At 33.8% G+C, this 13,976-nt stretch overlaps 1 protein-coding gene across 1 annotated transcript in view; it reads left to right on the top strand.

Annotated features, from left to right (window-relative positions):
- The window catches only part of NALF1 (NALCN channel auxiliary factor 1), a 608,806-nt gene extending 595,425 nt beyond the window's left edge, over positions 1-13,381 (top strand). Inside the window, exon 3 of the mRNA XM_054574383.1 lies at positions 11,372-13,381. Coding sequence (XP_054430358.1) covers positions 11,372-11,661 — 290 coding nt within the window. The 3' untranslated portion in view covers positions 11,662-13,381. The remainder of the gene's footprint in view (positions 1-11,371) is intronic.
- Positions 13,382-13,976: the final 595 nt, after the last annotated feature.

Below are 13,976 nucleotides of genomic sequence, written 5' to 3'. Positions count from 1 at the left end.
AAAAGATTCCATGTACCTTTGCTGGCATTGAAATTGGAGAAATGGACCATGAGCCAAAGAATGGGAATAGACGAGCTCTAGAAGCTGAGAACAGCCCTGGCTAACAGCATGCAAGGAATCTGGGACCTCAGTCCTACACTCACAGAGAAGTGAATTTTGCCAACAAATTGAATGAACTCTAAAGCAATTTTTTTATAAGCTCTAAAAAGTAACTCAGCCCGGCCAATATCTTGATTTTGGACTTGTGATCGCAGAGCAGAGAAACTAGTCAACTCTTCTAGCTTCTGACCTACAGAACTATGAGTAAATAAATGAGTATTGTTTTAAACTGTTAAATTTGTGGTAATTTGATACAACATCAATACAAGAGCTGTCCAGAAAGTATCCATCCATATACTATGAAAAGTAGAGACATTTATTAAAGAAGATACAAGAAACATTATATGTAGGACAATGATGCTTCAGTCTGCTTCAAAGTAGGCACCTTGGGACTGCATGAAGTTCTCCCAGTGCCTCTTTCACTGTTCAAAACACTCTGAAAAATCCTTTGTTGGAATCCCCATCAGCTGCCCTGTCATATTCTTTAATCTTATCAACATTCTGAAATCTCTTCTTTTTCAAAGATGATTTTAGTTTTGTGAAAAGCCAGATGTCACAGAGCACCAAATCTGGGCTGTAGGACACTGAGTGACTTGGGTGATTTTATGTTTTACCAAAAATCTCTGCATGAAAGGTGACGCATAAGCAGGCATGTTGTTGTGATGAAGCTGCCAATCATCAGTTGCCTATAGCTGCAGCCATTTTTGTTGTATTGCATCTGTCAAATGACGAGGGACATTGAGGTAGTGCTCCTTATTAATTGTTTGTCCTGGAGAGGCATACCCATGATGGACGACACCTTCCCAATCAAAAAAACAGTTAACATGGTCTTGATCTTGCTTGACTTTGCTACGCCTTCTTTGGGCATGGAAAATCAGGTGATTTCCATTGGGACAACCGGGCCTTAGTTTCTGGATCTTTGCCATAGATCCACGATTGATCTCTGGTTATGATCTTCTTGAGGAAGTCTGGTTCATTCGTAGCAGTTTGAATCAAGTCATTAGTAACTGCAGCATGATGTTCCTTCTGCCCTGATAGCAGATGCCACAGAACAAATTTTGCCACGGCACATTTCATGCCAAGATCTTACATCAAAACCTTGGACACAGTATTTTTGGAATCCCGAGATCAGCTTCTAGTTCTCGCAGGGGCAGTTGCTGAGCTTTATTGATTGCAGTCAGTACACGTTCAACATTCTCAGGTGTTCTGTTTGTTGCAGGCTTACCAGGACAACAATCACTTTCAACAGATTCTCCACCATCTTTGAAGCATTTGTGCCACACTTTTATTTGTGCTGCACTCATTGCATCATGCTTGAAAGCCTTCTGAATCATCAGAATAATTCCCATGGAGGAGTATTCAAGCTTAATGCAAAATTTGATGCAGATTCATTGCTCTACTCGGTCAGTTATTTTGAATGTGACAGCCACCCAGTACACATGGTCACTCAACAGCATCTACTGCCCACGCGTACTAGTAGAGCGAAGTTGTCATTGTTCACTCATGTCCATTCCAGTCCACTCTTCTTTGCTGCCAGGTTACATTGATGTTATGCAAACCATTCTCACTATATTAAAAATGGCTGAACTTTTTCCAGACAGACCTTGACATATATAAGAAACAAATACAATCAGAATTTCATACACAATGCTGGACACTGAGACACAATAAAATAATGTTGCCAAAGTTATTAGAAGAAAAAGATAAATGTAGGATGCTATTCCCAGGTAAAATATCTTTCAAAGAGAATGAAGTTTGTTAAGTACATATACTCTTGAAAGTTAACTTTCCATATATCTGAAAAATTAATTAAAGTTTTAATGCAATAGAGCAAAAAAGTAATTATGAAAGAGGATAATACAGAATCTTAGTATTGGTGATATAGTAACAATAAATCATAAGATAATATCTGTTCAATAAAAATAATCTGTTTGTGTTTCAACGTTGAAATTGATATGATTATGAAACTGGATGAGTTAGTGATATAGGGATAAATAGGGCTGAAGGCATATTGTTTTTCTCTGATTACCTGAAAATAAAACTAAAACCTCCAAAAATGTGCAAGAGAATCATGATTCAAATATAAAGCCATCTAAAATTTTCATACATTTTATCAATTAATATAGTATAAAAAGTGATAATTTTACCTAATAGGAGGGTAGAAAAAATAGGTTTACAGTTGTGAGTATGCAACTTGTATTATTATTTATGAATTATATTATTTTTCATAAGAACAGCTATAAACCTACTTTTGCCTACCCTGTGTTTAAAATACTTTGAATAATATTGTCAATAAATAAAATTAAAGTAATTCTAAGGATTCTTTTACTTCTATTCTTCAAAATTAACATGTAGAACAAAAACACAGTAAATGTAACTGTAATTTTAAAACAAAAACAATGGCTGACCAAATCTGGGGGTTAATAGGGTCAGAGAGAACTAGAGTGACATGAAATTACTTAGCTTTGTCAGTTGAGAATAATTAGCTATAATCTAAAATCACAGAACCAAGAGCACTAGCTGGTGTGGCTCAGTAGATTGAGTGTTGGCCTGCAAACCAAAAGGTTGCCAGTTTGATTCCAAGTCAGAAGAGGTTTGCTCTGGGTTGTGGGCCAGGTCCCCAGTAGGAAGCACGAAAGAGGCAACCACACATTGATGTTTCTCTTTCTCCCTCTTTTTCCTTTTCTCTAAAAACAAATAAATAAAATCTTTTTTAAAATTTCAAAAAATAAAGTCACTGGAATAAGAAATAGATGCATGAATATATTGTTTAGAGATATAAAGATAATCACTCTCAACAAAAAAACAAACAAAAAGCAGAAAACAAAAGGCATCAAAAAGTCATACTGGGTTATTGCCTGCATAATGACCTTAACTTGAATAAGTCTCTTAGGACTCAGTTGTCAAATAAGGTCACCTTCCATGGTACTAAGACTCAGGTCTTTAACAAGCCTTTTGGGGAAATTGATTCAACCTTTAACTCACCTAAAGTGAAATATGGAATTTAATAAAATATACTGTACCTAAAAGAAAAAAGACAGGGTTTGAGAAGCAGAATAACATATATTTGAGAAAAGTTACTACAAGGATAACTTTATTAGCATCTACTCAATAAAATTCAAGGACATAAAAACCTTTTAAAACAAGGAGAGAATAATGAATGGGAATTTGGCTGGAAAGCAGGAAAAAATCACAGGAGATTTAGATTTAAAAAATAAAATACTTCAGGGCAGCTTAAAAAAATGCAAATATGCATACATGTACAGCATCAAGCATAGAGAAGTTGGAAAAACCAAAATGAAGGATAAGCTTGAAAGAATGCAGAGGCAAAGCACAAGGTCAAGATCAAGAATATAAAAATGATGACAGGGGATGTGATAAATTGAAAACATACCAAACATGAAATTAAAAAAGAAACAATCAAAGATATAATAGGAAATATCTTTCCTGAGTTTAAGCACACTCCTTTGGAAGATAAAAGTGGTTCTCCCATTCTGGAAAAATTAAAGAAATTAGACAAAATTGCAAATATTTTTTAAATTTTGAAAATAGAAGAGATATTCTACAAGCTCCAAAGAGGAAAATACCACAAATGACCAGGAGGAAAAACACTAAGGCCACCTACTTCTTTCCAAGAGGAACATTTGCAGCTTTATTTGTTATATGCGAATCTCTCTCTGGTGTAACTAGTTGGACTAGAAAAAAATGTCAAGTAGATTTGCTTTCCCAGAAGTCTATTATTGGACCCAGCAACTGACTGTGAGAGCAAATCATGAAGTTACTCATGCCCGTATATATGAAAATGCAGCAAAGATTTGCCTGCAAGGTGGGGGTGGAGGTGTGCAGCAGGAAACAGGTTAATTATCCAGGTGAAGGACATACCCACTTTTGATGGCCACACTATTTTATGAAATAGGCTTGAATTTTTCTGATATTCCTCCCACCACCTGTTTTTGTTTTTTTAACATGCTATAGCACCAGTGGATTTTTGTTCATTGCAACCAAATAATCCCTGACTGAGATTGATACAGAACAGTATGCAAATATTTTTAATAATCACCAGGATGGAAGTCATAAAATATTAGTAATTTGACAATAAATAAATATAAAATGTCTGATTATAGACAAAAGAGGTTGTGAGATAAGGAATTGAAGTAAACTTTTAATTTCCTTATCAATAATCTTGATGGTTAGATAAACGTACGTTCAAATGTGTGCGATTTTTTAAAAGATAAGTTCAAGTAGAATTAATAACAGCGTGCATTTAACAAATTATAAAATATATGCACTTAAACATTTTCACATAGCATATAATAGAATACAAAAGGAATGATAAAGAAACATGCTTAAATGTTGAAAATGTTATTATGTGATGAAAGCAAGGCCAAGCACTACAGATCCAAAATAAATGTAAATTGATTAAACTCTCCTTTCCAACCATTGTAAAACTTTTAGATGTGGAATATAGTATAGAGAAAACTATAAAATAAAGAGAACAATAAAAATTAAAACAACAGATAGATGTGCTAAAATGTACTAATAGAGATTACATCAATATCAAACAAAAATATTCAAAACTGGAACAAGAACAAAAACAACAACAAAACATCACCAAAAACAAAAAATATATACTTTATAAGAACAAAGAGTGTCATATTTTCTTGATTACTAGTAAATGTCCAGTGAAAAATATAAAGATTTATGAATTTTCTGTATATACTGACATAATAGCCAAATATATATGTATATAAATCATTAGAAGGAGCTGAAGATACATTTTTCAGTTAATGACATTTTGAATAGACAAAATTATAGACATAGAAACTAAATAATGTTAACCAATGTTAACACTTGCAAGTGTTATAGAATGTACATATAATTTTATATTAACACAAAGAAAACAATTGGGGAAAATCAACTTTTTAAAAGTCATATTTTTGAATTAATGTAAATAAAATCTGAATTAGTGACAAAATATTTTCTAAAGTGTACCAAACAATTGGAATTAAAAGAGAATAAAGCAGTAAAACACTCTTTAAAGTCATTAAGATCCAGAAGGAAATGTTAAATCACTGTATATGGAAACCTAAGAGAATTGGTCAAACCTGTCCTCAGAGAGAAATTTAGAGCAATAAATGTTCCATTTATTAAGGAAAAAAATGAATTTAAATGAGTAAAATGTCATTCATTCAACAAAAAAAGTAAGAGAAAATTAAACAAAAGATGAAAGAATTAACATAAATAAAAAAATCAATGGATTAACAAACAGTATAATTATTGATATGTTCAAGAGTTGTATCTTTAATAATGGAAATAAAAGTGAAAAAAAATCTTGCAAGTCTTATCCAGGGTAAAAAAGATAAAAATAAAAATAAAATATTAATGAAGAGGAAGATGATATAAAAATGTTTTAAAATGAGATGATACTATGTGTAACTCTACATTAGTAAGTGTAAAACTCTCAAAAAACAAGTTATTTTTAGAGAAATTTGAATTCTTGAAACTGACTCAAAACAACCTTGGTAGATTAATAGCCATGAGAGAAACTATAGAATTATAAAAATTACTTTAAAGAAATTATATCCAGAGAGTTTTATAAGTTCCAAACTATATAAACTATTCTAGCATTTCTAAGCTTCTATAACTAAGTATGTATATGTATATGTATGTATACATAAATACATACATATCTTTTATATATGTATATTTTAATATGCACATAAAATACAAAATAAATACCAAATCAAATAAAGAATAATAAAGTACAACCTCACATGCTAAATATAATTTTATATTTGAAATCTATATATAATATCCACATAGTATGTGTATATATATATATATATGTTATGTCTATATTAATAAAACAATTGGGGAAACAAATTCCAACCATTTCTTCTTTTTTTCTTTTTTCTTTTCTAACAAATTCATATTTGGGGTGATTTTCCACATTTTTTTACTTCATTGTTTTCTAAACTTTTGCGTTCAAAAAATGTATTGAAATATATTAATGGTTCAAATATTTTAAAAATTAGTCTCATATATCCTTGGACTTAAAGATGATAAAGGTGAATTGCTGAGGTAATGAAGGATTATATTTAAATATCATGTGTTTATTCTAAGGATTTTTTGAGAATATTTGACTTTCCTCTACTTAACTAATATTTATAATGACCATGCTAGAATAATTGTGTTAAGCAATGAAAAATAAGGTGTTTCTGTGAGTGGGTCAGTATAATTGAAAGCAGAAAAAGAATTTTAATTAGATGTTTTTCAAACCCTTTCTTAATTTATAATAGGAATTATTAATATAATGTGAGATTTTACTATCTGCCAGGTTCTGTTCTAAACTGTTTATATGTATTATTTAATCCTTAAAAAATAAAGAAACTCCATGAGGTTCATAGAAGATTGAGAAATAATTGCTGTAATTATTATTCAATGTCAAATAGCAGGTAATGATTCATTATTTATTGCAAATAGAACATTTAGTGAGCAAAATATATCATAACGATGTTTCATTAGCTGAAAATGGGCTTTTTTTCTAACTTTAATTACTTATATATATGCAATGAGATTATTGTTTTAGAAATTATTTATTTTTATTTGGAAATTTGTTCTTACAGTTTCTTTGAATGATGAGGAAGAGTTAGCCACTATAGGTAGGTTTACTGGGCAGGACATTGGGAACTATATTTGCGAGGGAGTCAGGGAGGAGGTTTTGGCTGAGGGTTAAGGTTTGAGGCTGGGATTGCTCTTCACAGATGCCCTGATTTAGGGAAGCAGCTGTCCAGGGGCTGAGAAATTTTAGGTAAGACTGCTTTCCTCATATAAGGGTGATTTCTGGGGAGACACTGAGACAGGATCTATCTGCTGGCAGCTATGCCAGATGGAAAGGCAAGCCTTGTGCCCCGGGGGGGCTCTGAGTGGTGCACGTCACCAACTATCACATAAAGCAAGAAATACTGAACTTGGCAAGTTGTATGTCCTTATTTATTCAAAAAGTATATTTAAAGCAAAACAGCCATCTGTCAGAATTAAAGACAGAGCAGGATGATGTACAGAAAAAGAGCAGTAACATCTTCTAAGCAGACCTAACAGAAATTGTTTTGAAGCATAAATCCAAAAGAATGGAACAATGAATTAAGAGATAATAACCAAATACCTCTTATAACTAGAAAGAAAATTGATGCATTCAAAAGGATTTGCTAAAGGCTAGGAGCAGCAGAGAGGAAACCAAGAGTCAACAAGATTTATAAACTATAGCTCTGTAAATTCCAAGAATCTTTCCAGAGACAGGAATTGACAGCATAAGATGTTTGGAGGATGCGGTAAAATAAGAAGGACTTGGTGAGAATCTGTTCAAGAAGGTGTTAGATCTCCACTCCCTGTGCCCCGCTCTCTAACCTAGCAATTTCCCCTTCATCATCCCAGAGAGAAGACTTGGAATATTTGTTTGTGGGAAGAGAAGTACATTTTTAGAGACTATTGCAGAACATGGTTGTTCTGGTTGACATGGGGAGGAATTAAGGTAAGGGGAGCAAAATGGGGATGCAGTGAATGCTGAAGGTTGAGACTCCCCTTTCCCAGCGGCTTCTCTGACCTGGCTCTCAGGAAGCTGGCTGCTGGGCTTTCCCACTCCTGAATAGATGTTGAATATTTTCTGGGCAATCCAAACAACCTGAAGGAAATAATTTTAAAATTTTCTCCATCAAAATAGTTGAGACAAGTCATCCTACAATGTAGCTCATGGCTCATAATCCTTCTTAGATGCCCAGATTCTAACACTTTTTCATGTAGGTAGACAGTCAAGAATGTGCAGGTTTCCCATGTTTAAAAAAATGAGATAAACAGATAAAAAGGGGGATTTGGAGAAAACAGAGCCTATACAGAGAGGAAATAAAACATGACAAATAAAAGACCTGCAAATATCTGAGAGCAATAAAAGAATATATTGCATCTATCCATTGAGAACACTTCCAAAAAAAAACCCCTAACATTGAGAGTACATATCAGTACTCTTCAAAATTAAAATGTAGTAAGAAAAAAAGAGAAAAACCTCAAAACTATTGTACAATAAAGCTCATCAAATCCTCTCAAAAGCAGAGCAAAGGGATAAAGTGATATAGGAGAGATAAGGCAAAAAAAAAAAAATAAAAGGCAGGCACAAGAGTTCTAAGAACTAAATATTGGAGTGATGCTTGAACACACTTGAAGGATACACATTTCTAAACCAGAATTTCATGCTCAGCCAAACAATCAATTAAATAAACAGAAAAATAAACATTTTTTTAGGCATATACATCATCTCAGAAATTTATTCCCATGAGCTTTTCCTCATGAAGGTACTAGATATTGTGGTCCACCAAAATGAGAAAGGAGGTAAATGATATAGGAAATAGGAATTCCACAAAAGAGAAGAGCAGGTGTCTCAAGAACATCATTCATTAGGGTGTTTGGGCTGATAGCTATGCACCAGGCATAGAAGTGACCAGTCTGGATGGTAAAAGGCTTCAGGAAATATTTCTTCAGGAAGATAAAACTGATAGAATACCTGACTTAGTTGAAACTACTGATAAAATATTTGGGATTAAATTAATAAGTACATAGAAAACTACAAGATGTCAGCTCTAGGAAAAACAAGTTGGTTTAAGAATGGGAAATTAAAGTTTGCTACTTGCTGAGTTAAACATTTTTTTACAATATCCTAATAAAGCAAACATTAAATATTGAACTCACTACCAGGGCAGAATGGGGGTGGGAGGATGGGATGGAAAGGGTCATATAAGCTGGAGGAAGCAGAAGAACGGATGTTTATCTTCATATACAAAATAAAAACTAAAGAAAAGCACAAAGCACGTTGCTTACAGAAATGGAGCTAATACAGAAATAGCTAAAAGAGTTGCAAATATTTGCCACTGAGAAAGAAGACTTTAAGATGGTGGAGGTGGAGGATTTCTTTTTTTTTAATTTCATAAAATGTCTTGTGAAATTATTTGTTTGTTAAGATAATGCATGTGTAACTGAATAAAAACTCATTTAAAAGATGGGCAGGGGAAATAGAGTTTTCATTTTGTTAGTCAAAGAGAAGAATACATATGTTGGCCTCAATGAACTGCCTTATCCTTTCTGAAATGGTTTTGTTATATAGCAGCAAGCTAGCTATTGAGCAAACTTGCAAGAGCTTCTTATTTGGGTGATGTTGTTAAACATTTTCTGACCATTAACATTCTGAAATGTGGATTGAAATAACCTTTAAATTTCTATTCTTATAATCTCAAGTGTAAACACTTTTCATTGTAGAATATAATTTTGGAAAACTTACACTTCAATAAATGATTAGTCTACCAGTGAGTTATCTTATGTGATAAAAGAAAATATCATACAATAAAAATGTCACAGATGCAGACCTCATTAATTCAGTTTTTTTTCCATATTCTACCTAGGCGAAGGTGAAGTTTACCTTTGAATGCCTAAGAAGAAATGAATATTGTAAGCATCATTATAAGGATATCTTGGTCATTTCTTTCAAAGAAACTGAAGATTGCAGTGTATAATATACTATTTAATAGATTCTTTTTTATTAAATAAATATATATTGGGTTTATTCATGTAATAAATGCTTGTTAAGTATCTGTTTTCTTCAGGTATTCTGCTACGTATTGGGGATGCAAAGCTGAAAATATATTGTTCTTGCTTTTAAGTTGACAAATAAGGGAAAAAATTTCTTCAAAATGAGCAATTGTGATTAAAAGAAAAAAATTAATTACTCCATTAAAGTTACACAAAATGCACTAGCAGCTCACGCATGTGAGTTTAGGCTTCACAGAGGGAATTTTTCTGTGAACTGAGCTTGAAGGATAAATGAGAATAGGTGTATTAGATGATGGAGGATATTCCAGGAAGGAAAAGCAGCTTGGGCAGTGGTACAGGCATGGTTGAAAGTGCCATGTATTCTGGGAAGAGCCAACAGTTCAGAATGGTTGGAGTAGAAAGCAATGAGTCTGGAAAGAGAGGAAAGAATATTTTAGATTTTATTTAGGTAGAGTCATGAGGCAGTATTAATAGCTGCTATTATTAATGGTAGCTAAATTTTTAAGTTATATTTCTGTTCTAGCACTGAGCCAACCACTTTATATATCAAATCTTATTTAATTCTTTCAATTACTCTATCCTTATTTTTAAGTTTTTCAGTCTTTAGTATAACATAAAATTTGTGTAGAAAATTTATTCTATCACTTGTAAGAAAATGTTTAGGTCAAGTAAAAAAAATGAGATACAACTGACTTATGCAACTACATAATACCTTATATATGTATAATAAGCAAGAAACAAGGTTGGAAGATAATAGATAACCAGTTGTTTTATTCTTTTTACCACTTTGAAAGTTTTCCATCTATCAATTTTAAAATAACAACAATCTGCAATTTTAGAGGAAGAGAGAAAGAAAGTCTCTCCAGGAGGTAATAAAAAAGAGAGAGTAAGAGTAAGACAGTAAGGATATGAGATAGATATTCACTGGAAGGCAATGCTGGAGGGAGGATAGGTTGGAAGGGGAGAAAACCGAGCACTGAGACTCCTTCTGCAATGGTCTAGGAGAAAGATACTAGGCACATTTATATTATTTATCTCATTTAAGCTGCAAATGGTCCCATTAGGCAGTTATCAACAGAACGGCAAATGGAAGAGTAAGAGAAATATTTAGAATATAAATCAAAAGGAAATGGTCACTGATTGGATGTATAGATGATTATTCCCATTCTATATCCCTCCAAGACAGGAATATATAAGACATGGTGAGGATTTGGAGAGGAAGTGATTGGAAAAATGTTTCCTCAGCTATGATATTTTGACTCGTTGGTTATTTCATTTAGCATAGCTGGTTGATGTTACTTTATACATTGCATTAATTAATCACATTCTTGTTAAAGAAAAAGGATGGTTGCATGTCCTTGGTCACCAAGTTGATCCAGAGCCTCAGGTTCTGATTTTGACCTAATGACATCTTTTATTCTATATTCATCTCAACTCAGAACTTTCATGGGATGACCACCAGGAATATAAAAAGAAAACAGTGAGGAACTTAAAAGTACCGGCTTGAGAGAATGGTTTACTATTTACCCAGATTGTCTTGACTTTCTTTCCTCTACAAAATGTTGAATTGCTTGTGAGAGTTTGTGGATCAGAACATTAAAGTAACAGCTTTACTCTACTATGAGCTCCTTCTCGCGTCTTCCTTTCTTTTTGACCATTCACTTTCTTTATCCTACAGGGCTCTACGAGACCTTTCTAACCAATGATGAACCAGAATGCTGTGATGTCAGGAGAGAAGAGCAATCAAACAACCCATCCAAAGGGACGGTGGAAAAAAGTAGCTCGTGTCACAGGACATCGCTCACAGTTTCCTCAGCAACAAGACTGTGCAACAGCAGACTCAAACTGTGTGTTCTGGTACTGATTCTCTTACATACAGTTCTCACAGCCTCAGCAGCACAGAACACCACAGCGCTGAACTTCGGAGGCATCAACACGCTGGAGGAAAGCTCGACCAATGAGGAATAACAGCGGAAGGACAGTGTCACCAGATCAGCTGCTGGCCCACTCTGAAAACGCAACTGCTGTCCGATGTAACAGAGACTGGGTGCTTTTACCCTCCAAACACTTCTCGCAAGACCTTTAGGGTAACATTTAAAAAGATGGGCCTGAATCCAAACAAGGACACAAACACAGCTTTTTATTGACTAAAAGGCTGTCAAGTGACTTCAATTTCTCACACCATTTTATACACTGTGTTTTAATGTTTGGAAGTTTTATTTGCTTTGGTTTTGGTTTTGGTTGATTTGTCTGTTTATTTTTTGCACTTGTTAATACAGGATTTATTTTGGGGGATGCTTTCTCAGAGGTAAACTAAGTCTTTTCACTGTCTATATATATTTCTAGTCATAGTGTGTTCATCAGATAGTTTTGTCTCTATGTCCTGTCAGTTTCTATTAGAGGAATGATTGCTATGACCTCGTGGTATAGCAAAAAACAACAAAAAAAAAATCATAAAAAAAGAAAAAAGACAAAAAAAAGAGAAAACAGCAAAAAATAAAAAAAAATCCCTAACTCTCCCTCCTGCCTTGGGAACCAGTGCCCTTCCCAGCCTTTCCTCCCCTCGCCCTCTTCCCTCCCCTAAGCAGACAACATCCGCTTGCTTCTGTCTGTGTGGCCACAGTGACTAGGCGCGCAAGTTCTGGTGGGCCTCTGAGCTGCTGTTGCGCAAACCTGCAACAGACCAGACAAGGGGGTTCCTTTTAGCTGAACAAACAAGTGTTCCCCTAATAGGTGGAATCAGACAGTTTAACACATATTTATGTTGACAACAAAATAAAAGCAAAGAAAACTATCATGAACTATGTTGCTCTAGCTTCCATTCCCCAAGGTCTCCAGCCCTTTCTCACTGGTCAGGTGGCTTGCAGTGGCCAGCTAGAATCAGGGAGAGAAGAGGCAGCAAGTCCTTCCCGGAATGTGGGCTTTCATTGTGATTTCAATTCTGTTGCAGTAACCTAGGAGCCCATTTTGGCCTTTGTAATAAGAACAAAGAGGCTGAGAACACAAATCTGGACTTCTTTCTCCCCCTTTATCATTGTGGAGGAGATAGTAGAGATGCTCAAACACCTGCAGTATACAGAATATACACAATTTTACTCCAGTATTTCCCCAACATATGGTTTTAAATTATTCCAGGTATAAAGCGTATGCAATTCTACATTATCACAAAAGAAGAACTTAAAAACATAGGTTAGCCATTTTCATTCAAGTGCAAAAACTGTATAACATGCTCTAGATATTTGAAGAAAAGAAGAGAAATCTGATTGCTCTGTTTGTATTTTTTTCTTTTTGTGGGAACATTTCACCTGCTGAGTGTCTATGAATTTGCTTTATTAAAAAAAAAGGCTTTGAGTTTACAGTAGAATCAGTGGAAGGAAGAGTTAATAAGGGCTGTTTTTAAAAAACAAACAAACAAAATAAATAAATAATAAAAAAACACTTTACATTCCTTCCTAGTCTCTAACTACACTTGGGAAGTGCACTTCAGATATGTTTGCTGTGTAGCTGGGAGATGAAGGAAACCATAGAAAATGTCCTCTTAGCGAACAAAATTTAGTTATTAACTTTATAGCTATGAAATTCCCCCAGGCATTTGTTTTTGTTCAAATGAACTTTAATCTCTGCATCATACTTAACCCTGCGACATGCGTACAGTATGCATATTTTGTTTTGAATAAAAAATGTTTTGTTCCAGTCTGTTAAGAATATTCAAAAATAATAAAGGCATTGCTTAATAAAATTGCTAGAATTGTTTAGCAGTAAATGCACAACTATTTTACTAGATTCTTTGTTTTAATAGTGTTTTGTTGAGACTGAAAATCCTAAAATGGTCTGCGCAAATACAAAAAAAAACACCCAAAATGCAAAATTCTCTAGTTTTTGTTCCTTTTGTAAAAATTGCTTTTTCCATAAAATTGCAAATACATTTTCAAATGCACACACATGTACAGAGACTAGTTTTAATTTACAGAAATATGATACTATTTCTGGGACACAGTGGTTGGGGAGTGGCTGGGGACGGGCTATGAATTATTGCAAATTTTAAACACTTGTAGAAATGAACATTTTTAAAAGCCTAACTAGTGGTGGAATGTGGATTTCTGTGGAGTTGGGAGAAAGTTAAGGGCAATGAATGGAGGGTAAAACTCATGAGGAAGAACAAAGTTGGTGAGCTCTAATTCAAGCTCTTATTCAACTGACCTCTTAAGCACTTTAAGTCATATGGCTCAGAAAAAGTTTGTTACGACCTTTATCTACCTTTGTTGTGCAAAGACTACTCTGCA

This window comes from Pteronotus mesoamericanus, unplaced genomic scaffold, assembly GCF_021234165.1.
Source record: "Pteronotus mesoamericanus isolate MK-2021 breed Mesoamerican mustached bat unplaced genomic scaffold, CSHL_Meso_final contig_26, whole genome shotgun sequence".
NCBI lineage: Eukaryota > Metazoa > Chordata > Mammalia > Chiroptera > Mormoopidae > Pteronotus > Pteronotus mesoamericanus.
This window is presented reverse-complemented; position numbering and strand designations above follow the sequence as displayed.